This window comes from Rhopalosiphum padi, chromosome 4, assembly GCF_020882245.1.
Source record: "Rhopalosiphum padi isolate XX-2018 chromosome 4, ASM2088224v1, whole genome shotgun sequence".
In the NCBI taxonomy this organism is placed as follows: domain Eukaryota; kingdom Metazoa; phylum Arthropoda; class Insecta; order Hemiptera; family Aphididae; genus Rhopalosiphum; species Rhopalosiphum padi.
In genome coordinates this window covers 22,957,032-22,982,399 of record NC_083600.1, presented here as the reverse complement: position 1 = coordinate 22,982,399, position 25,368 = coordinate 22,957,032, and the positions used below count along the sequence as shown (strand labels likewise).

The window sequence follows — 25,368 nt, the reverse complement described above, 5'->3', positions numbered from 1 at the left end:
AGTAATACACTTTTTAATATATATAGTTAATGTTTACAAAACTATTCTGTAAATAGTGCTAAATACAACGAATTGTACACATATAATGTAGAAGATTTCTGTTAAGAAAATAACACGTCTGTAATGTTCGTAGGCATGAAAAAACATCGAAGAACAAATCGAAAAAACCATTGTTATAAATGGAAAACGGTTATAGTCGTTCACTGCATCAGAATATTATAGGCACGACGATGACCGTTGACAACTATATAGTATATACATCTAGACGATTTTAAGCGAAACGTGACTCGTTGAAACATCATGAATCATGACTCACGAGTAATAGCTGTTCATAATGTGAAATTTCTTTTAATTTTTAAAGACATATTAAATTATATTAATCATTATTAGTAGTATAGTACAAATAGACTTATCATAGGGTAGAGTAACAATAAATAATTCCCATTAACAAACGTAAAATTAAAACACTTCTTAAACGCATAATATCATTTTTAAGATTAAACATAATTTATGTTAATACAATAAGAGTTAAGAACCCAGATTTTTACTAAATAAACACGACATTTGTTATAATAATAATTAATCAATTATTTGTTAAGTAAAAGGTACAATGAGCAACAGCTATATTAGAAAACCATCAGAACATTTTATAAAATATGATGATATGTTAACGGTATATCAGTAGCTATATACTCATATTATATAAACGAATGAAAAATACAGAAGAATTAACTCTTGAAGAACCGTTAAATGAGAACTATAAATATAATGTCGATGGTTTATGATGATGACGACAATTAAGTTATATATGAAATAGATGAAGATAATTTGTACAACTAGTTTTTGTCAGGGAACGACTATCAACCATCGTTATAAAATGTAATAGGAATAACTTCAATTCAAATTAAAATAATTTTTTTTCAAAGCACAATTTTTGATGATAAATAACTTTATACATAGATAGATACATAAACAATAGAAATAATAATAATAATAATATAATTAAGTTTTAATTGGATTAAGATAAAGTTTGGCTTTTCTATTAAATATGACCTTTGATTTTTTTTTAATAAAATAATATAAACGATAATATTTTATATAATTCAAGTAAACAGAATAATTATCACTGTGGATAAATATACAACCCACATGAAAATATATAACACTAATATATTATAACAAATACTGTTATTACTATATATTATATTATTATGTATATAAACAAACTAGTGTTTAGATAAAATTAACTAAATAAATAACTTTATATTAACTTAGTTCAGCGATTATAATTTATACTATGCAAATCGATTATAATGTATATTTGTATATCAATGCTAACATCTATAATATTTTGTACAAAATATTACAAATGCCAAGTACAGTAAAAGCATATGGATACTGGATAGATAAAAAATAATGAACATCACTATTTATAAACATAGTTATTCAAATGTATGTAGTACGTACATTATAAAGATACTTGTGAAAAGTATCTAGCAACAGAAATGTATATATAGGTATGTAAAAAAAGTAGTCGAAATGAGTACAATATTCATTTGTGCTCTAAATTACTGCAGCAAACACAAGTTGTATAATTTATTTCTAATATACCTACATTGTTGTTTTTTGTTAACACTTTATTGAATAATATCTATATAACCAATTTAAAATACTTTAAGTTATCATAGATGTCCTAACTAAACAATATAATTCTAAAATATGTACATCAAAACGAAAAATTTTTTTTTTAAATAATGCTACCTATTTGAATAATTACACAATCTCGATTTCAGATTCTGATATCATAATCTAATCGAAAAAAATAACCGTAAACAGTTGAAACGTATCTATTGACTATTATATTATTTTAATTAGTACAAAATAGTACGATGATACGATATTACACAAAAACCCAGCAACGAGACACAATGCTGCTCTAATTATCGGTAATCGATATTTTTTTCAAAATAAATAACTAAAAACGAAATAAACCGCAAGAAAACGTTATTCGTACTCAGTCTATAGGTAAAGATAACCACATGCCAGATTATAACCACAACATTATCGCTTTAGGTATTAGAACTTAAGCGCAGTTGTACACTTGCGAAACAAAAATTATTATACCTATTAAAAAGACATATTATTTTATTAAACATTTTATTGATCGCTAAATAATCGCTAAAACCATCAGATTCGTGTACATGCATGTATAAACTCGTAAACTCGTAAAATCAGAAAATACGACCTTAAAATAAAAATAATATGTCAAAGTTGTAGGCATATGAATGGAAAAGTTTTAGTTTTTCATCGGTGAAGTCATAAAATGAATATACGTTTACCAAACTTAACGAGCAAAAAAAAAAAAAAAACATGCGAACGCACAGTTCTTAGACTATAGAGACCTATACAATATTTATCAGCAATCAGCATCGCGTCAAACTTTTGGTGAAAAGGATCCGAGAGTGCCACACAACTGACGTGTACCACACTATTTATACTAATTTATATTATTAATATGACGCGTCGTTAATACTAATTTTAATATTATAAATTATTATAATACATTATTACGCACGCGATTGATCGCTCGTTATAAATGATTACCTGCGGTCGCTGCAGTCACGGGCTGTGCTCTGTGAATTTATTGGAGGCACGACGGCTCTGTCCGTGGATGATCTCTATCGGCAATATCACGCGCTCACGTATTTTACGATAATATATTATAATGATATATATAATATTATGAACGGATAAACGACAGCGATTGTTATTGTCGATTTCCTGATTCGGCCGCGGAGTAACGCACGCACTATTGTCGTTGTTGTCGTTGTTGTTGACGACCCGGCCGGACGGCGACACGAGTGTAGCAGCAGCAGTTACCGCGTATCGTCCGCGACGACGACGACGACAACGCTTGCGGCGCGACGACCGCGACGACGCCCACGCTACAGCGCGAACCGATCATCGTGGCGGACTCGTCTGCACGCGGCGGTACGTCGACCGCCGATTATCTGTCGTACGGTTATCGCCTATATGTTCTGATAATGTGCGTTAAAATAATATACTATTATAATGTCACCGCGTTTCCGCGTTCGTTTGACGAGGTATATAGAGAGTGTCGCGGGTCACGTGTAAGATTCCGGCCCGCCGAGGTGGCGGCGTGATCGGCGTTCGGACGTCTGCGTGAACTCGACGACGACGCACTACGCACTACGTCAAAAACAAAAAAAGTATATGATACCGATAAACCGCAGACAGGCTACGTATCTTCTGACCGATGGTAGTAATATTATTGCGAATATATCGTTCGGCGAAAACTATACGCGATTAAAAAAAAAAAAAAAACAGATAGAGAATCGGCAGCCACCGCTATACGACCAATGATGCCGATCGGAAAATGAAGATTTTCACGCGCGCACAAAACGGTACGGACTGACCGCGGAAGTGGAGGCGGAGGACTGCGACAGCGGCGGGCGACACGCACAGGCAACGGCCACACGACGACGACTGAGGAGCGGTATGCACGCGGCGCGTACAATGGGATGGTATAATAATGTATAGGTAGGTACGTAGGTAGGTAGGTAGGTAGGTACAAGCCGCCGTCGACGAACGGCTGCGGAGACCGTTCGTACGCGCGCGAACAAAATAATTTAATATTATTATGGAGAAAAGAACGTGTCCGCGCGCCGCCGCTGAGGTCATCGGGTTTGAATTATGATTATTATTGTTATGTCTTTATAGTTATAACTGCGCGATATGAAATATATCGGGGTGGGACCATATTAAATTGTCTCTATAAACGAGACACCGTTTACCTCCACTATTCGTTTTCCTCGAAAATAAAAAAAAGACAGACATGCACTGCTCACATTTTCCTCTACACGTATATTTGTTTTGGACTAAAATCGTGTCTATTATCTTTCATATAGGTAGAACTAAATTCTTAGCCAAAAAATGATAGGTACCTTTTTTTTATTCGATATTGTAGAAAACTGGTTTATATAGCATACGTTTTATACAAAAAGTCCATGATGACAAACGATTATTTTACCAATTTACACCCATATTGTAAATGTTTACCCACTCAGTGCTATGTTGTAGAAACCTGGTGAGTAAGGTGTAAATACCATGTGTTCTGGGATGTAATCATTTGGCCATAATTTGAAATTATTATAACTATCGGTATAAAATATAATGCATATTATCTACCTATGTCTTAATTTTTATTTTATACGTTTGAGTCATGTGCAACGTGATTTCAATATTTATACTACATATGAGTATATACATATTAAAGTGCTTTAATATATTCATTAAAGTTTCCCTTAGAAAGCATTTTTTAAATAAACCGAAGAAGTATTCCACTTCAAAATAGTCGAAAAAATCCTCCAAATCTTGACAAAACCACACCTACCTCAATAGCTTTTGAAGACCTCGTAAACTGTACACCAACTAGACAACTTATAAATAAGATTCATATAAATTAAAACGTTTGTAACTATATACTATATGTTATATTTGTAATATTATAATTATAACTGTGTAAAAACAATAAATAGACATATTGATACAAAAGTTAAATCAATTTATAAAATAAAATATTTAAGTAGATAATTAAACATAAATATAAGTATTTCATATTATACTATATAACATTGTGTTATTTATTTAAATATCTATTTCCAAAAAATAATTCTAAGTACTACTTATTAATAATAAATTATATATACATAATATGTATATTATAATATCTATTAATTTTTATTTTGTGAATTGACTTACCTAGTTATAAATACGGATAGTAACAAAAAAAAGTGGATTAAATGTATAAAATAAAATATATATCTAATATATACACTCTGTAGTAAACACACCTTGTACTTAACTGCAGTTTTTTAAAACTCAAACAATAACTTGAGCTCTTCTGTCAACTAACCAAACCAAGACTTTAAATTATAAGTGAATACCTAATCAAAAAGAAGATACTAATGAATGCTATGTAAATTCAGGTTTACTTAAAAAAAAAAAAAAAAATTACGACTAATATTAGTTTACAAATATGAAATATAACTAATATAAGTGACATATTAATATCGTTAGAATGACCGGATGTCGACACTCTTGGCTCGTAGTATAAATTTAAGAAAATATACTTTTTATAATTTCTACATCTGCACAAAAATTTGTGAAAAACACAAAACGATTTTTAATTACTCGACGATTCGATAATAATATAATCATTATAAATTATTACAATAATTTATAATACATAATAGTTAGATGACACAATTTTATATAATATGTAGGTAGTTTTTTTTAATAAATATTTCATTATGCATAATAGTAATACGATGATATAAATGACTAATGAGTACTGGCAACAGCAATCTTAAGTAAAGATAAAATAAGTATTTGTAACACACTCGATAATTTATTTGGGTGACACGTTTGTTTATATCAAAGATAACAAGTAAAACAAATGAATAAACGTATAAAATATATATCTTTATTATGCGCACCTAGTACGAACAATCTATTATTTACAATACTTTTATTATATTAAAATTATTACATTGATTAGATTTAGAACGGTGTAAGGATTCTATAATACAATGAGGTATTCTTGTTTTAAATATAAGTAAACAGTACATTTTATGTAAGATAGCATATAATTGCACTAAAACTTATACGCGGTTCGCCTTTACCATGCTATAGACTCGAGACAAATTGTACATTTACATATCTAATACCAAAGAGAACATTATTTGTTAAATACTTTTCCCATAAATAAAATCATGAAAAATAGTGGTATAGCTCATTAGCTTCGCTTGGAATCAGTTTTCTATGAATCCTAATTTTTGTTTTTAATAGTGTGCCACTTAAATTTTTTGCAATATCTCAATAATTTGTGTGCTAGTTCTGACACTAATCTTTTTATTGAACTAAAAATTGTAGAGTGTTTAATACCATCATTAGGTCGTAAGTCGTAACATTAGGTAGTGATATATACCAACTACTAATATTATTTTTCTAATGAGTTAATAAAGATAATATCTACAAAGTATATGGTATACTTAATGTAAATTAAATAATACAATTTCGAAATATTAATCACATTTTCAATATGTAATAAAATAAATATATTTTATTACGATAATGAAAAATATTTCAGGGTAAATATTGTTTGAAATAATAATAATAATAATGAAGTAAATTTACTTTGAATTAATTCATAAACAATTATATACACACTTGAATTAAATTATATGTTTATAAGTAGTTAAGCTACATATATTTCTCAATAATATACAATTATTAATTAAAATGTTTTCGACGATTCTTATCGTAATTTCAATACAATTCAAAACAAATAAATAATACAAAAAATGTCAAATAATACAACTTTATATAGGTACTGTTTTCAGATATGAAATAATTTTCTACTTAGACAAAAGGAAATAATACTAAACAGAATCATAGTTCATAAATCACTGTCACTGCACTATTTTATAGAATAAATTGATTTGAAAAATTATAATATTTATATTTATAATTTTAATAATATTTTATTCTAAAATATTAACATTGTACTGACTCAATATTGAAGTTAAAAATATTAATGGAACAGTATATTACAATGTAACTCCGTCGATTATCACAAGGCTGCCAAATGTAATATAATTTTTTATTAGGCACAATATAATAATAAAATTATTTAGCAAATGATGAGCTAAGTATCATGCCCTCTCATAGTGCATGCCATTACCCTAATATACTTGTTATTTTAAAAACGGTATTAATAGGTATTTATATAAATTATATAATAGTAGGTACCTATATAATGATCAAGGATATATAGTTTTTAGAAGTTTATTTACGACATTAAAAAATAAATATAATAATGTTATGTATATTATATTACGTTATACATACTTATTCTTTATTAATTATAATCCTAATGTCATTAATTGTTCACACATTTTTCTATTTTCGGATGACACTAAACTCGTAAAAATAATTAATTTTCATAATGATGCGATTGGCTTATAAAATTATATCAATAATATTCAAATTTGGTGCTCAATAAATAGTCTATCATATCGACAAATGTAGATTTATGCGTATTAACTTAACAAAAAAAAACCCATAAACTTTTTATAATATACTATTTTTAATTCAAATATTGAACTTTTATTAATTTTTAAAGATCTGTGCATAATTTTTGTGCCAAAATTCAATTTTTCAGCTCTTAATGAAATGATATAAAGAAATAAAACGATGCGCAACTTAAGCTTTATTAAATTAATTTATGGTTCTTTCAATAAATCTTCATCATTAATAAATATTTATATTGTTCACTTGTATACGCTCTAATCTAGAATAATATCCTTTGGAATGGATGAACAATACATAAAATACATTGAAACAAAATTCTATTATTGGATCAGTTCAAAACCATTTCTTACGCTTTATTTCTAAAACATTTAGTATACATAGACCTCTTATTGTTGAACTAGTTTAAAATTACTAATATTGCCTTCTTAAAGAAAGATTATATTACTATAAAAGCAACTTTATAATATATTTTTGGATGGCATCAATTGTCCAGAGCTCCCCTCATTTCCCCCTTACTCCAATAAATAAATAACAGTCTATTCTATCCCACTCCTATTACAAATTAAATAATTATATGTCTAATAGTCCTTTTATTTTTTTAATGGTTTTTGGTAATTCTAACATTTTTGATTTTATTTAGAAATGCTCATTTTTTCTCGTTTTTTTCTTCTAAAAATGTTTTCATTATGTGACTATACAGTATACACTATACATACATATCATTATTTTTATATTAATTATATATATTTATATTCAATACATATATATATATATATATATATATGCATGTATACCTAACAATCATATTTATATTTTTTTTCTTTTAACTGCCATATTCAATAACTACATGTGATTATATTATGTAAAAGGACTTCGGTCCGTATATATTAATAAATAAATGTATTAAATATAATTTAAATTTCTTCATAAAAATTTTAATATTTTTAAATACCATTGGGTCATTTTTATTTATAAATTAAAAAATATTTTTTTTAAAAATAAATTGACTGTATAATACACAACTACATAGGATAATAAAATTTATCTATGCAATTTTAAGTTATATTGCTTACTTTTTTTATTGAATCATTTACACTTTAAGAACCTTGAATACTACACTATTATAAATACTTTTTTATATATCTTTTATAGTAGATTTAAATACATAAATAATTTCAAAAATTATTTGAATGAAATTTTGGCCAATAATATAAAATATATCCTTTAAAGGTATCGTACATTTACAGCCATATATCATGCCACGAACTATAAAACTATGCTTACCTACTTATGTCTTGTAAACTTCATAATTTAAGCCTAACTATTTTACAGTTATTAAAAACTGGTTTTAAACATTTAAATTGGTAACGTACAAACATTGATCATTGATAAATGAACTATAATCAACTTCGAATCAACTAGAAATAATAAGACAAATTTTATGTTTTATATTAAAAACGGTGTAAATATAATAATTATAATATGCTTATCGCTTATGTTTGAATATCAAACGATAATTAATAATATTAAACAATTTACCAATTTATATAAATCTAGTACCTCACTTAATACTATGGATTTATATTTTTATTAATAATTGAGTGTAGAATTTTAATAATATCTAGTAAAATGATAAAAAAAAAATATATTATTTGATCTAGAATTTATTATTTGATAAACCAATTTTTCTATCATACCTATTTAATAATTAAAATGATTTATTAAATAAAAATTGATGATTATAAGATTATTAAGATTATCAATTAGGTTCATAAAAATAGTAATTCGTTTTGTTAAAATCTAGATCATTTCAACTTTGCTTTGAACTGATTGAAACATTTAAAACCATGACTATTTTCTAATGATTATAAAAAAAAAAAAAATATTGTACTTATTTAAATAGTAATTTATAATGAATATATTGTAATGTAATTTATTAGCCATTATCTCCGAAAAATACCCTTGACGTTTTAAAACACTTTAAATTTAAAACATGATATAAAAACTATTTTATTTTCTAACAGTTGTCAATTTAAATGTTCCGTATATTATCTCTATAAACGATATGACATCAAACCAGATTATATCTTGGTATTAAAACAAGTGCGACTACTCGAATACTTGATTGAAAATCCATCAAAAACACAACAATCACTAAATTCTACAAATAAATATTTTAAATGAGATTTGTTTGATATATCATTTTTATATTTAAAAAATACATATATTTGTATTAAGACGATAAAACTGCATCTCAACAGTCAACACTAATGAGTAACAAGTAATGATAATAATACTATGTATTATACTATTATAATATAATATAAAAGCTGTTTAGACGAAAATCTGGGTTTAGGTGTTTGGCATGACATTGAAAAGCACTGCGCGTAAAATTAAAATTATGAAAAGCCGGTTGTAAAAAAAAAAAATAATAAAACAATAATTTAAATACTTAAGATTGTATTATATCACGTACGTCACCCAATTTAAAAATAAGCGGTGTGGCGATAAACAACTAAAATAAACACATAATGTAATATACTAATATATTATAAGAACATCGCAGGGGATTTAGGTTCACATGACTCTACTTTTGGAAGACACTTAAAAAGCTATACCTGTAAGATACTGTATGTGCGTTGCACACTATGATGCAGTGAAGTCAACACACTCGTCGGTTCCACTACCAATGTTAATGAGGCGATCCTTCAATACATTATATACGTATACTATATATATATACTGGTGTATTACGTGGAGAAATCTACAGGAATATTATATATATATATATACTCGTATATAACTTAACTATCCACATATTATTATTATAATAGTGAAACGCTTAGATACACAGATTCGATAATAAAACGCATTACAATATCCCGATTGTTTTCGGTCAAGTGAGAAACTCGAGTTTTAATAAATTTATTACAATATAGACTGCATGATGTAAAAATAAATAAACAATCGACTATAATTAAAAAACAAAAGAATACCGTCGAAAATCTTTAGTGGTATAGGAACAAAAAAAAATATAATACAAATACTGATAAGATTACTGCAGATTGTCCGATATATACAATATACCTAACCTACGTTTGTAACACGCACCATATTTATTATAACGGTCATCGTCCGTAGGCGTCATCGTGACACCACACTACGAGCCACTTTTCCCCAAGTGTTTCACGTTTGTATTTTATTCGGTCGATTAAAACGTAATTTTTTCACACGAAACATCACAAGACAGTTTAGGGTTTCGTAATATTATCCGACAAGTAAACGCAATTTGTGTAATAATAGCGTGACGGCGGTGTGCAAGCTCAGATCAAAAAATGTTTATTTTTTCAAAAATCAATAGCTCGTCTCTATGCGTTCACTCCCAATCGTTCTTATACGTTGAAAATTTCACGATTTTACTGGAAATATAAATAGATAACAATAATTGTGAAATTTAATAAAGGCACTAAAAATTTATATTAGAACAACTTATGTAACAGTAAATAATTTTCAAGCGCAAATATAAATAGGTATTGAGTGATCGTTTATCAAATAATAATAAATAACACTCACCGGGATTTTCAAAATCGAAATGTATACAAGTATTTTATGAGTTATAACTTAAAATAGTATTTAAAGTTTAGATAACTGAAGTAGTTGACAGCAATATTTTGTGATGTATCCTACCTAATCATTCCGTTCACCTACATTTTAAATACTTATATATAACTCATAAACTATTCATTCCAATTTCGAAAATATTTTGTTTCAGAATTTGAATTTAAAAATGTATATTGCAATTTAAAAAAAGTAATTAACTTAAAAAAAATGATAACGGGAAAAAATATTAAAAATTACTTAAAAAAAAAAATGGTGTTGATTTATTTCAATAGTTGATATAGATTTGGAAACAATGAGTATTGTTCAAGGAAAGAATTACATCATATATTATATTTTTATTTAAAGAACCACAAAAATATAATCAAAAATCTACTTGCTACGGATTACAATATGATGGATTGATGGACTTATGTCTTATTCCACGGATTGTGCTTAACTGTTTATATTTATCGTTTGCTATTAACTGCATTTTTTTTATTGTACTTAAAAATTAATCGAGATATAGTTGTAAATTATATACACAACTCTAATCATAATCGAATTACATAACTATCTAGTAATGTGTAAATTCAAATAATTTGAAGCCCTATTAAGTTTGTAACAGTTAGAAAAGTATTGGGACAACTGCTCCTGTATACAAATGTACTTATATTATTATGTAATTTAATGTTTGTACTGCAGTACATACTTCAAAATATTGGTCTTCTTAAACCTTATAATAATAAAGGTGTGTCTAACATAAGTCATTATTATACTTTTGTTTTATTAGATCATTTTGAAGAAAGAACAGTCGAACAACGATAACGAACACGATAATGATAGATCGTTATGCTGAGAGCACGCATAAATACTTAACCTCTCGTGAGTTTATAAGTTACTCAACTCTTAGGTACCCCCTCGATGAATTTACATTCTTATGGCATAGAATTTACGAGACTTTCGAAACCATCGATCACTGAAATTTATCTGGTCCTAAAAATAATCTGTTCCTGAATAACTACTATAATTTCAAATATACTTAGTTTGGTGTTTAAAAATACCACAATTAAACTTAAATTTTCTTCAACTTTACTTCAATATCGATAGTGATATCGCTATTGATACTGGTATATTTAGTGATATATATATATATATAATATTGTAGTTTGTAAAAATATACTTATAAATATACTAGAAAGTAGAAAGTACCTAGTCTTATAATTATATAGATTACTTTTTGTTTTTATAGATGTGTTTTTTTCCATTAACTACCGATATACCAATTTAAAATAAATATGTATACAGTAATATTCCAATTGAAACTAAAAATTAAACCTTGATACTAAAATAAATAAAATATAAAGGTACCCTACAAATTTAGTCATATAAATATTTTATCTCTCTAGCCGTTAACTTATAAATTATATCAATACCTATATCATTATTATCATTTTTAATAAAAAAAAAAATATCGAATAACTTTTAATAAAATAAAATACAGCTGTCCAAGGTTTTATTTAAGTTTTTATAAAATGTATTTCATTTTACTCCGGGCTGGTGACAGAACGCACAAGACACTTCCACGTAGGATGCCCAAAGTCAAGGCCATACCTAACCTCCTCCCCTCCCCTCGAAATTTTTTCATGTTATATTATGTGGTAGTAAAATAACCTGTACAATATTATAATAAAATTAGAACACGAATTTTTAGCGCAAAAACCCTTCAGAAATTATTTTCCAGTTACAGCCTTGCCCAAAGACACCAATATCCTTATGGATCAAAGAAATAGACAGTTTTAATGTAACTCTACCACTGTTATTTATCAATTAAAAATTTATAAGATGAGTAAGTTTGGAAAATTCTAAAAAAAACTTCGGTAAAATAATGGTAGAATATGATGTATGACGATTTGTAAAAATTTGTACATTAGTAATTTATTAGAAATGTATCTAGTATATATTATTATATGATTAATCAATTAATTACCAAAAAAAAAAAATTGTATGTAATACATTTAAATGTGTACCAGTTTCAAGTGTATACCAATCTAATACAACCTACCAGTAACTCTAAGCTATTATATACATACAATCAATATACACTTATTAATAACTAGTAATTAAACATGAAAAATTATTTAGGATAAAACTATGGTCTATAAATTATGTAGTTCAATTAACATTTAATAAATTATATAATATGAGCTCAATAATAACCAAGGAATAATTGTCTGTGTTCATTGTTGGTTTGAAATATGATTGTTGTGCTAACGAGTTCGAAATGTCAAGTATAATATTATTTGGTCTAACCGATCAAACTACAACTGGACCAAATAGCCAATAGGCTTATCCAAATTAGTTATTTTAACTTTTCTAAATAACCAATAACCATATCCTTCTTTATCCAGATAGGTGTAAAGCCTACCTTTGTTTTATTCTTAAATGGAAATAAAGTATTTATTGATATGAAATCTCATATCCAATATCCAATACCGATAGAAAAACCTCATCAAATTTATATTTAAAAATGACTTGGAAAAATTTGTATTTGCAAGTTTCCGACTTCAAACATGATGGTACACATCATCGTATTAGTATTTATTATTTTTTAGTTATGTACTCCAAAGTAATATTATAAAGTAAATATTTCCAATTTCTCCAGTACCTGACAATACACCACCACCACCACCACCACTATACCAATCATTTATTCCGTTATTCGTCAAAATTTTTCGTTACGACATCTCGTTAGAAAACCGCACTCTTGCAACAAAAATATAACGAATTATGCAACTTATTTACTATCATCGTCCTTATAATATAATAAGCACTGCGATAGTAATTAATTTTATGGTTATTTTTCTACTTGAATTCAATAATATATAATATGTAATATATCCCTATATTTATCCTCTATATTAATATTATGCAGGCCTAAATATGCAAGCCGGAATCAAACTAATAAACACATACCGAACTACGCATAATTACGAACTATTAACATATTACAAACTAAAAACTGTTAAACATCTAAAAATAATACACTAATTTAACCCGTATTTGCAGTAAAATTTTTATTGATTAAACTACTAAATTGTAGAGAGCCAAGAGTCATAAGAGGTCCCACTTGCAATATCAAAACAAAATGTAGAAGTTACCAAAAGTATAGTTCTTTATTTACATTTAAAATGTTTTGAACACATACCTACCTAATTGACATTTCCTAAGGCAATTTACCTTTGAATTTATCTAAGGTTTGAATGGATTCGAAAAACAATAAAATATTGTATAATATAATCAATAATATTTTAAAGTGTAAATAAAAGCGATTATTTAAAATTTATAAGTGTATATTATTTAGTATAAGTACAAAAAAAAAATCTTTAAAATGATCAAATAATGATTATATATTAGCCAACATATGTGATCTAAATAAACAATAAGTTAATACACTTTAATTAAAAAAAAAGGTAATAACTAAATACTAGCTAATTGTTCGGAATAACAATTCATAATACAAAATTTTTAAAATGTATTCATTTATCACAAGACTAGCTGTTGTAAACAAAGTAGAGTAAAGGTATCTAGATTAAGACACCCGTTGTTTAATAAAGAAACATTTTTCCGTCAACTTTTAAGCGTGCCATCTGGAAATTTGAGTTAATAAAAATACATCAACGCGTTCCTTAAAACTTAAACTCCAACGAATATAGTTATCAAGACGTGCTTTAAATTCGAAGTCATAAAAAAAAGTTATACAAAAAGTAAGTATATAAAAATGTAAACATTTATTCTGAATCATTGATGTTATAATACTACGACGTAAACATATATTTATAATTTATAGCAGGTGATTGGTAAACAACGAAAACTTAAGAATATATTTTAAGTAAAACTTCACCTGTCACATTTTCTATTTGTGCGATTTACACCTGTCTACCTGTATGATACAGTCGCGCTCCTTTTCAACCGGATGGTCATTCCGCGAAAAATAATTTATTATCTATGAAATTATTATATAGTTTAATATTCAATATTTATATGTATATATTTATAAACTGAAATGAAGAACTATTTTTTCAGTGTTAAAATTATTACACCAATTGGCAATGATGATAAATTATTATGTAATTATATTGAATACCTAATGAATATATTATGTACAAGAAATAATTATATCATTGTAAATACGTTAAATGTGCAATTTTATTTATGATGATTTAATGTTGTGAGATAATTTGTGGTTAGGGAAACCTCGATGAAGGTCTTATTGAGCCCACAACATTTGTTGGTCTTTGAATTTGGTTTAGCTTAGCTGCTAGATCAATTTGCCCTTGTTAAAGGAATTAAATAAAGTATAAACGATTCGTCATAATATATTTAATTTATTTAAATTATACTAAAACGTAAAATTACATATTTAATTTTAATTTTTAGTTTTTAATATTTAATTTAATTAAAAAAGTATGATTTGGAATTCGTGATTTGTTTAATCGTTTTTCTAGTTTTTCAATATCAGATACTTCAAAATAATTAGGTATTTAAATTAAATTAATATCTACTAATATCAAATTTATTAGTAGAAAAATATGAATTATAGTTTTGAAATGTTAAAAGAATATGATTGCGGTAAAATAATAATTATTTTTTAAATGAGTATGTTAATCCAACTATTTAAAACGTTTAAATTCATGAAAATAATACATTAGACTTTAAGTCGTGAAATTTATATACCAACATAACATATACATATTTGGCGTTATATCAATAATTCAGATGCAGAAAAATTAGTCAAACACATTTTTAGAAGGTTGTATTTCGTATTTTCGTAGTCCGTAGGTGCCTATCAATAATTTTGAAATGTATAAACTTTTGTTTATTATAACAATGAATCGCGAGTATTCATATTCTATAACAGGATTAAGAAATGTTCTAAAACCGTTTTTAAATTATAAAATTGGAACGCCGTAGATTGATATGTTCCGATATTGAAGGTGACATAGGGTGATGATATTTACATGTATTCACATTTATTGTGATCAATATTCATTACTTTCAGTATTAAAAATTGTTGGTTAGGAAATGACAAATAATTGACCATGTGACCCCAATAAATGTTAAATAATAGATAAAATCTAATAAGGTCATGAATTTTTAACATACATATAAAGTTTAAACCATGGCGAATCTATGATTTTACAGAGCAAAAAGTTATTTGTTTAAGTACCTACCTGCACTTCAAAAGTATAATATTATACGCATATTATATTTTAATTGCTCCCACATTCAAATTTGAAATTAACAGTAGTAGGTACGCCTATATATATATTATAATATATATATGTATATATGTTTTATTTTATGTTTAGTCGATATTTCTTATCACATAATAATTGTAAAACTATTATATAATAATATGGAAATGGCTATACTTGATATTAAAGTTTAACAATATCAGTAAACTTAAGTCACCAACGAAACGCTCTACAATACTAAACAGTGGTTTAATAAAACATGAACGCGCACGTGGAATTATCGTGACCTAAATATATAACGTACGAATACTACCTATTGTAATATGTATATTATGTACACAACTTTATTATTTTAGCAGGTATAATATTTCGTAAATTTCGCACTTACAGAAATTGTATGTCATGCACAAAAAACCTTTACGTGCAATAGGTATATATAAGTAATTCTTTTTGAAATACGATTTAAATTGGTATGTTATACTTTATACTTTTATGTTGTAGCAACTTAATTTCTAAAGACTTGACGGATTCTAAAATAAGTATATCAATATGTGTATAATTACGTTTTATAAATCGCACGCGCAACCGTAGGTAGATGTTACAATTATTTCACATCAAAATATTATATTCAAATAACAAGGGCGATCAATGATCAATGAGATACATATTATATACAAATCTACCAATGTAAATATTATCAGTCGTCAATAATAATATACATTATAATATGCACAAATTGTGTATATTATATTATATTTACACAAATAATTAATTATTATACTAAAGTATTGAAATCTTCATGTTTACGATAAATATTTCAATATATCGATATATTTACAAATATATGTTTTTCTGTAATAGGTATGTGACGCTACCCTGTAACGCCTTAAATTAAGTTGATCTCTATCATTAAGTAGTATTAGTCATAACTACTAACTAATACTTAAATTACTACTATTTAAATGTCCACATGTAATACACACTTCTGACTTGAAATTATTAAAATATCCGTATGTTTCGAATCACATTATCTAACAAAGACACAAAGTCAATCGTCTATATTTTTTTACTATATTCTATACAACAAGCAACTGTACCATGACGCGACCTCATAGCAGGTAAGTAATCTACTATAAAATACACGATGCCCTTTCATCCAACTAGTAACCCATGGAGGAACTTTATTGAGAAATTTATTTTTAAACTATTATTTTTACAGATAAATTAAATGTTGATTTGATTTTTTTGATACTCGCCTTTACTTTTTTTTAGGTAAACGAATATATTAAGATTAAATTGTACTGACCCCAGATAATTTCCTGATTCCTTTAAATATCTCTCTAAAAATATTAATCGTAAATTGTAATCCCTGTTCAATACATATTATGTACCTATTCATATGGTCAGCGAATCAACGGCTTCGAGACAACACGAGCGCTTCGATTGACAAGTAAAATTGAGGTGGCTTCGCCAGGATAAAATGAAAACAAGACTCAAAAATAGTAGCCACAACACCGAGTAGGTTAAAAATCAAATGCACGCATATATAAATTTATATGTATGTATAACGATAATATAGCAATAATAAAAGGTAAGATTTATATTAAATGAAGTGGTAAAAAAATATTTACAATCTAAAAATCATTTATTTCACATAAACACCTATCGCAAATAACTTAAACAAATATTTTACCAATAAAGTTCTGAACATGTGATTCAATATGAAGTAAATCGTAGACATAACTGAGAAGTGTGAGAACCAATATGAAATTAAATCAAAGAAAAAAATTATGCTAATCCATAGAAATTGTTTAGCCCTAGTTTAATTATTAAGATCACGATTGCGTGCACTAACCTGATCGACGCGACGAGCCTCGGTTCCTGTCCTGGTTCCCGAACGGCTCCTGGCACCTGCAGCTGCTCAGCATCCGGTTCGGCAGTGGTGTCGTCGGCGACTGCGATGGTCGTCTGTAACTGGAGCCCCTCATGTCGCTGCAGCATCATCGCCGTGGCGACTGCGTCTTGGACGCTTCTCCTGCGACCGTACTGTCTAGGTCTGGAGGGCGACGCCATCGGCGACCGCAGTCTGTCAACCACGTCCACTGGAAATGGGATCGACGACGATGGGCCGCGCGTCCGCGGTTTGGGCCTAGACATCGCCCTGGAACCACTCGCGGCCACCGTGATCATAGCGGAGGCGGTGGTTGTGGTGCCGGTCTGTCGGTGGTATGGCTCTGTGGTCGGTGGCGGTGGCCGGCAACTGTCGCTGCGGTAATGACGGTGATGTCGCTGCGGTACCCGTGCCACCGAGGTTGTCGCGTCCGCCGGCCACGGTCGCCTGTCGTCTGTTGACGGCCCCGGTTCCCCGGGCAACCATTCATTGCTCAAGCGCCGTTCTGCTGTTGCCTGTACCGCGGTAGTAACGCTTACTGCCGCCGCCGATTCTGGCAAACCACTGTAAAGAAAATGCATTCCATAAATTTTATTACAAGTTGTTGTTACTGAAACTGGTCGAAGAATTTTATCATGATTTCCAGTCTAAACTGTACCTATATAACTGATTAGCGACTATTCATTTTACATCTATTAACGAAATAAAACATTTATATAGCAATATTATTATTTTTTTTTATTGCAATATTTTGATATCAGTCTACTCGTATTATTATTTTGTTTCTAAGAGTTTTTGTTTTTATTATAACTCTTATTTAACCGTTGTCGCTTATCAATATATCGACAACGTAAAATATCAATATTATATCACATAATAGATTATGTACTCATATAAACTCTTATGCTTATCAAATTTAAATATGGATTTTAATTATAAATATATATATATGACATTTTGTAACCCACTAATATGGTATTATCATCATGGTCACTTGACGCCTAGTCAGAAATTGAGAAATATGCGTTGGTTTAAAGGTAATTTTTTTATAATTTAACGTATATTAATGATAATTTATAAACATTTTTGAGTAGGATACGGATCTTATTCATTGTTACGTTTTTAATATAAACATGTGTAGGTAAATTTAACAAATTTACATTTTTAAACATCATCAAGTTATGTAAAATCAGTAGTTTAATACTATTGCAATATACCCATAGGTAGTATAACAACAAAAATAAACTGTCCTCTATTCAAACATAGATATTTTTTTTTAAATCATATTTTTCCTTGATATTGGCGTGTAAATTCATATTTCACGCAATAGTTCAATACTTATAATAATTATAATAGTTGTAATGATATAAATTTATAATATATTTAGTATCAATCAATATCAAAAACAAAAAAAACCTTAATATAATTCGTTCCTATTTCATTAACATGGTTCTGGAATTTCGATGTATTATATTTATCTCAGAATGAGAGTTCGGAGCTAGTCTACAAACAACACATACATAGCCAATACGTATAACAATGGTCAACATTTTTTATTAATTGTTATTTTTTGTGTGTCTATTTCCGTCATTTTTATTTGTATTGCGTAAAAAAGAATTATATTTATATTGTTTTTACGTTTCAGAAGTTCTTTGATTCTTTAATGCATCAGTGTGGATTACAACAGGTATTATTACTTATTACTGCTTAAAGCTTATACAAACATTACAAACGTTATAATAGTCACGATCACTCCCATAATAAACTTCCTCTATAATAGGAAAAGGGTAATGAAATCGAAAAGGACTTATTGGTTAACCTTGGCTGCCGGTTTTCAGTGTTTACAACGCACTGTCCTTTATTTTCATTTCATTATTTCAGCTATAGTTTTCGAGTAGTTAAAAATATTATGGCACAATTTTATGATATTAAATATCTTTGAGTCGCATTTATCTATACAATACCATCATAATTTTCAGTTAAGTACAATATTTTTAAAAACTTTATATTTATATTTTATTTATCACAGATTCTATATTTAATGCTACAGTAATATTGAAACTAATATTTTACTAAATTATATGTGATTTAGATAATCTTAGACAGTTTTATACCATTGTTAATAATTCAATATAATTAAACGAGTTATTCATATGACGTAGGTACGTGTGATTAATTCATTGTTTAATATCGACACATAATTTAATGTATCATAAAAAAAAATATTCTTTATATCCTATTATAATAGACTATAGTTGTGGATTATATAATAATAAAAGTATTTTTGTTTATGTCAATATTTTGCCTAAACTCAATTAGATTTTCGTTTGCAATAGTTTCAGCTACCTACCTGTATTAACGTCATGTTATTGAAGCTTAAATATACATTGTAAAACTGTATTTAAACAGTTTATTTATATATATTCTATAGATAAGTGTATCTACTTAAATTTTTTATTAACATAGTAGTTACACCATTGGTTAATTATTGTGTGCTGGTTACTTAGTCCCCTTAAAACGATGATCGATAAGGCTATTGACTAATGTATGAGTATGATTAAAAAGAACATATCCTGTCCCTTGATTCATGGACAATACAAAATGTAGTATGTGTGTACCTACTACCTAATGTACCTATTATTATACCTATCATATACTTTGTACTTAAATAATTCAATATACGCTATATGTTCGAACTTAATAATAAAGAAACACTTATCGGAGATATTCTGTTTGTTAGTTAAATTTGTATAGGTACTATTATTTATATTCGTATTATGGATTGTCGACTTCATTAACTCAATGTTTGTGTCTAAGAAAAATATTAAATGTTTACTGTTTCATTTACAAACTTCAAAGTGCAATCGCCAGCTCAGAAAATGAAATTTATTTATTCATGTTATGTTAGAATATTATACATTCTCTAAAGGAAATAGGAATCGCTTGTGTAATACTTATGTCATTTTTGTCTAAAGTTACGCTTTGCAAAATATGATGAAACCTATTAAATATCAATACGCGATCTCAGGTTTATACATCACTACAGTAGATGACACATCAGGAATATATATATATCTTCCATGACATACCAGTCACCAGATACCCGGTAACTGTAGAATATAACAGAAATATAGAACTACTATAAAAACTAAAAATCCCTAATGATGAATTGACATTAATCGGATTATGTATGTGGGCAATGGGCATTGGGAACACATACAAATATGCAAGTCATAGTAGCTAAATAGTCACCAGACAACTATATGCTTGCGCACTTAGATAATTTAGTAGAATTTCAATTCAAAATTTAGCCATCAAACTTAAAGAAGACCTATTAATAATAATAATGCTATATTACTATAAAGTTCTAGTAATTTATGTGCAAAGTTTAAAAAAAAAATTTAATATTCAAATCATGGATAAATTTTATATGAAAATTCACAAATAAAATAAGGTATAATGAATTTATGCTTGAACAAATTTACTATTTATTTCGTTAAAAAAAATATATAACTTTACAACATATGTATGTATATTATAGACGTATTTTATTTGTGAAATTGATAAATTGTATAAATAGGTAGATAGTATTGAATATAAAGCAATATTTAAGTTAAATTAGACGATAAGAAAAGAGTGAATTTTTTCTAATAATGTATCATGTTGTGCTTGGATAAAAACGAGTAACATATTTTACTAAACATGAGGATACTACTTATTACTTATATTCTACACAATACTTTATAATCTTTTGAATTGGGTCTGCAGTTCTGCACGTTTTAGGTAGTATTCATTCTATCATAACACATGGCTATATAGCATTACTTGATGACCATGTCACGTTGGTCATGCATCCCGACGAAGTAATAATAATAGTATTAGTTTCATAAACAGGTAATTGATAACACACTATATCGTCTATATCATGAATTTCGTAAAAAAAATATAAATATAGGTAATGCCATTGAATTCGATTTAGGTGACCTAGACTGAACGATTTTATAATAACAGTGAACTAGAAAATAAAATATAATATAGTAATATGTAAATTATTTTAATTGTATAACAAAATTTAATATTTTACTGTATTCATCGATTTTACTAAGTGTAAATATATATATATTCTTACGTTTTTATTTAATAACTACAATAATAAGTTAATTTGTTTAAGCTAGTTTTTTTTTAAACATTTTTTGCGAAGCATGCGATTATTGAATAGTTTAAAACTTAAAACAACTTAACTATTATAAACAGCCCACAATATCCAAGTATTATAGGATAGAAGTTCCTACTACAAACTACAAAGGTATAATATCCAATAAATCGTGTCTAAATACAGTGATACTTCTATCTAACGAACTTCCATTTTACGAAATTTTCTGTTTAACGAAATAGTTTTAAGCAAAGCCGTAACTAAATAAAAATTTCGGAGGGTCCAACATTTATATTTTTAAATAAAAATGCTAAACATTTTTAGTCAATAAACTATATATTCACCACTAAAATATTTCTACTTTTAAAAATTTCGAGGGGGGTCCCGTACCCCTTGGACCCCCCCCTTAGATACGGCCTTAGTTTTAAGAACTATGATTTTCATTGTTAATGGATTTATAATTCTATTTAACAAATTCCTCCATATTACGAATTTTTTTGTTGCTTGTTCGACTTTGTTATATGGAAGTTCACTGTAATTTAATTGTCTTTGGTACCAATAAGTACTACGTTGTTAAGATATATTGGAAAGAAGGAAACTCGTTTGAGCAACAAAAAATGTTTTCCCAGTTTACTATAAACTATTTTTTTTTCTGTAATGTACTTATAGAAAGGAAATAACCACGTAAATAAAATTATAAAATTGTTTATTGATTTTACTTCATTAATAGAATATAAATAATATAATGGTGTGTAGTGTATAATAATAAAATGGATAGCTTATACTTTATAGTTTTTTAATGATACCTTATTTTTTAAGAGATTTTTTTTAATATTTTCAGATATTAACCATTTTATTTTTGCAATTTGTTGTGCTTAGAATCGTTCTTTAAATCTGAATAAACTGTTTATCGTTTATGTGTACTACGGTGACGGACCTCTGATATATAATAAATATTAATATTGCCATAACACTATTGTCTTATTAGAAACGGTCTGAACCACAACTCTATATTTGTATACTTAAATTTTGGAGGTTTGACGAAAAACTCACTTGTTATCATCATCGTAGCGGTCGTCACGGTCGTTGACGGTAACCGGTAGTTGATGTGCGTCGCCGATTGACATAGTCGACAGCCTAGCCAGGTTCAGATAGAGCAGCAACAAGTTGGTAGCCAAAAAAGCAGTGTGCACATCTTCAGACAGAGGAAGTGGGGGATATTCATTGAACAACGACGGTTCAAAGTGGTCTTCTGCTTCATTTCCTTGTAAATGGTCAACATCACTGCCACAGCCACCGCCGGTATCATCGATTGTTGAAGACAACCCCCGCATATTTATATAACTATAAGACAAAAATTAAAAAAAATTAATGAGCTCCAATGTAACAAATTTTAAACTTAAAACAAAACAAAATGCACACATATTTTTGACGACGCGTGGTCTGTCGAACAATAAGGGTCCATTAGTAACTACAACACTTTATAATTTTATATATTATAAGGTAAAAAAACGTTACGTAAACACATCGTACTATATTGAATATACTAAAAAATAACTTATGAAATAAACTATGTATATTTAAATCGTGATTGAAAATTTTGTGAAGAACTAATTTACGTAATTCACCTTCTCTATCGTATAACACAATACACAATCCCTGGCGATATTTCCCAGAAGTTTATTATTATCGAAACATTCAGAACAATTAAAAATATAATTAAACATAATAACTCTTTAAATATATATAAAAAAAATTGGCTACTGCTAATTATCATTATTAATAATTTCAATATTATTAGCTTGATATAACTGATTTTATATATAATGTATAAAAAAAAATTACACATGTAGTTCTTTTCTTTTTTATTGTACTTCATAAAACTTTTCATATAAATTATAAATTAACTCATAGGCCCCCGCCCTCTACACAATCGTGTGTTCACGGGACCCATTATTAGTGATGGAAAATGGATAGTGAAAAACTAGTATGTAGAATGTACTACTGCGAAACGTCCTCATTAAAAAGTAGTATTATCGATCAAAATCGACTGTAACCAATTGCGCGGAGAAACGAATACGTAATTTGTAAAAAGAAAATAGTTGAATGTTACGATTATTACAGGTATATTCACCAAACACGTCACACACACATAATATATTTATGTAGGAATTTATATCTACCAATGAAGACGCTACTATATAAAGCTTTGATATACATAATAATAATTAATAAGTCACATCTAGACCAATAACTGTTATTACCTAACTATAGTAAATACTAAATACTCTATCGTAATTGCGTCACGAGTATTACAATATATACCTATTTATATGTCCCAAACGATTTTTTTCCCATATCAGCACTTGGGATCTGAATGCCATAAGCCATTGAGGTATTACGATTTTCATATGCTTAGTCGTTTAAGAACATTATTATAGCTGGTGTGATAAATGACGTATGAACTCGTCATTTAGTTCAAACAAACCTTTGTTCTATGAGTTCTACGTTTTTATTTTACTATTTTTTCTACACTTGAAGATTTGTATTTATAAACCAGCAACAATAATTTATTAATTTAATCTTCTAAAACACATTGATATATTTATATAAGTATATTAGTATCACGACATAGATTTCTTACTAAACCTTAAATAATTATTTTATTTTCAAGTGTTTCCTTTCATTAAAATTAAACTTTAAAGTATATCGTAGATGAACAATTTATCACCGAAACCATTATAGGTATTACATCCAATAGCTAATTGCAAAAAAAGTTCGCTCTACCTAATATAAATATATTTTTATATTTCAAAACAGAAAAATTATTATATTTTACAGATATTCGTATAATTTCCAATAAATTATACTGAACTGAATATCATAAAGAGTACATCGATATATGTATGTACCGCGTGGTTATAGACGTCGGACATTATACATTATTTAATTGTGAAACGTATAGAAGTTCTGTTTCTAATCATACTACTCAGTGTAGTAGACACTTGATTATTACTTATAAAACATTTTATATATTGTACGTAAATTATCTATCTAATAATAGATACCTATAAGTGTACCTAAAAATATAACTTAATTTTATGGGTTGTGTTGCGTGATAAATAAGTTATAACATAAGATATTGTATTTATTTATATTTCATTAAGAATTAAAATAGGCAGACTTCTCAAGAAAAATAAAACTGTGATCAGTTTTGTACTAGTTACACATGTCTTTATGAGTATACATTTTTGGAGGTATATAAATAATAAAATACTTAAAATATTTTATATTAGTTGATTGTTAAATCTAAAAGTTGTAATTAATATTGTACGCATAATTAAATTAGTTCT

At 27.4% G+C, this 25,368-nt stretch overlaps 1 protein-coding gene across 1 annotated transcript in view; it reads right to left on the bottom strand.

Annotated features, from left to right (window-relative positions):
• The window catches only part of LOC132928387 (sodium-dependent transporter bedraggled), an 81,049-nt gene that overhangs the window by 40,460 nt on the left and 15,221 nt on the right, over nucleotides 1-25,368 (bottom strand). Inside the window, exons 2-3 of the mRNA XM_060993011.1 lie at nucleotides 23,069-23,359; nucleotides 17,827-18,426 (exon numbers count right to left, since the gene is read on the bottom strand). Of these exons, the coding sequence (XP_060848994.1) occupies nucleotides 17,827-18,426; nucleotides 23,069-23,349 (881 nt within the window). The 5' untranslated portion in view covers nucleotides 23,350-23,359. The remainder of the gene's footprint in view (nucleotides 1-17,826; nucleotides 18,427-23,068; nucleotides 23,360-25,368) is intronic.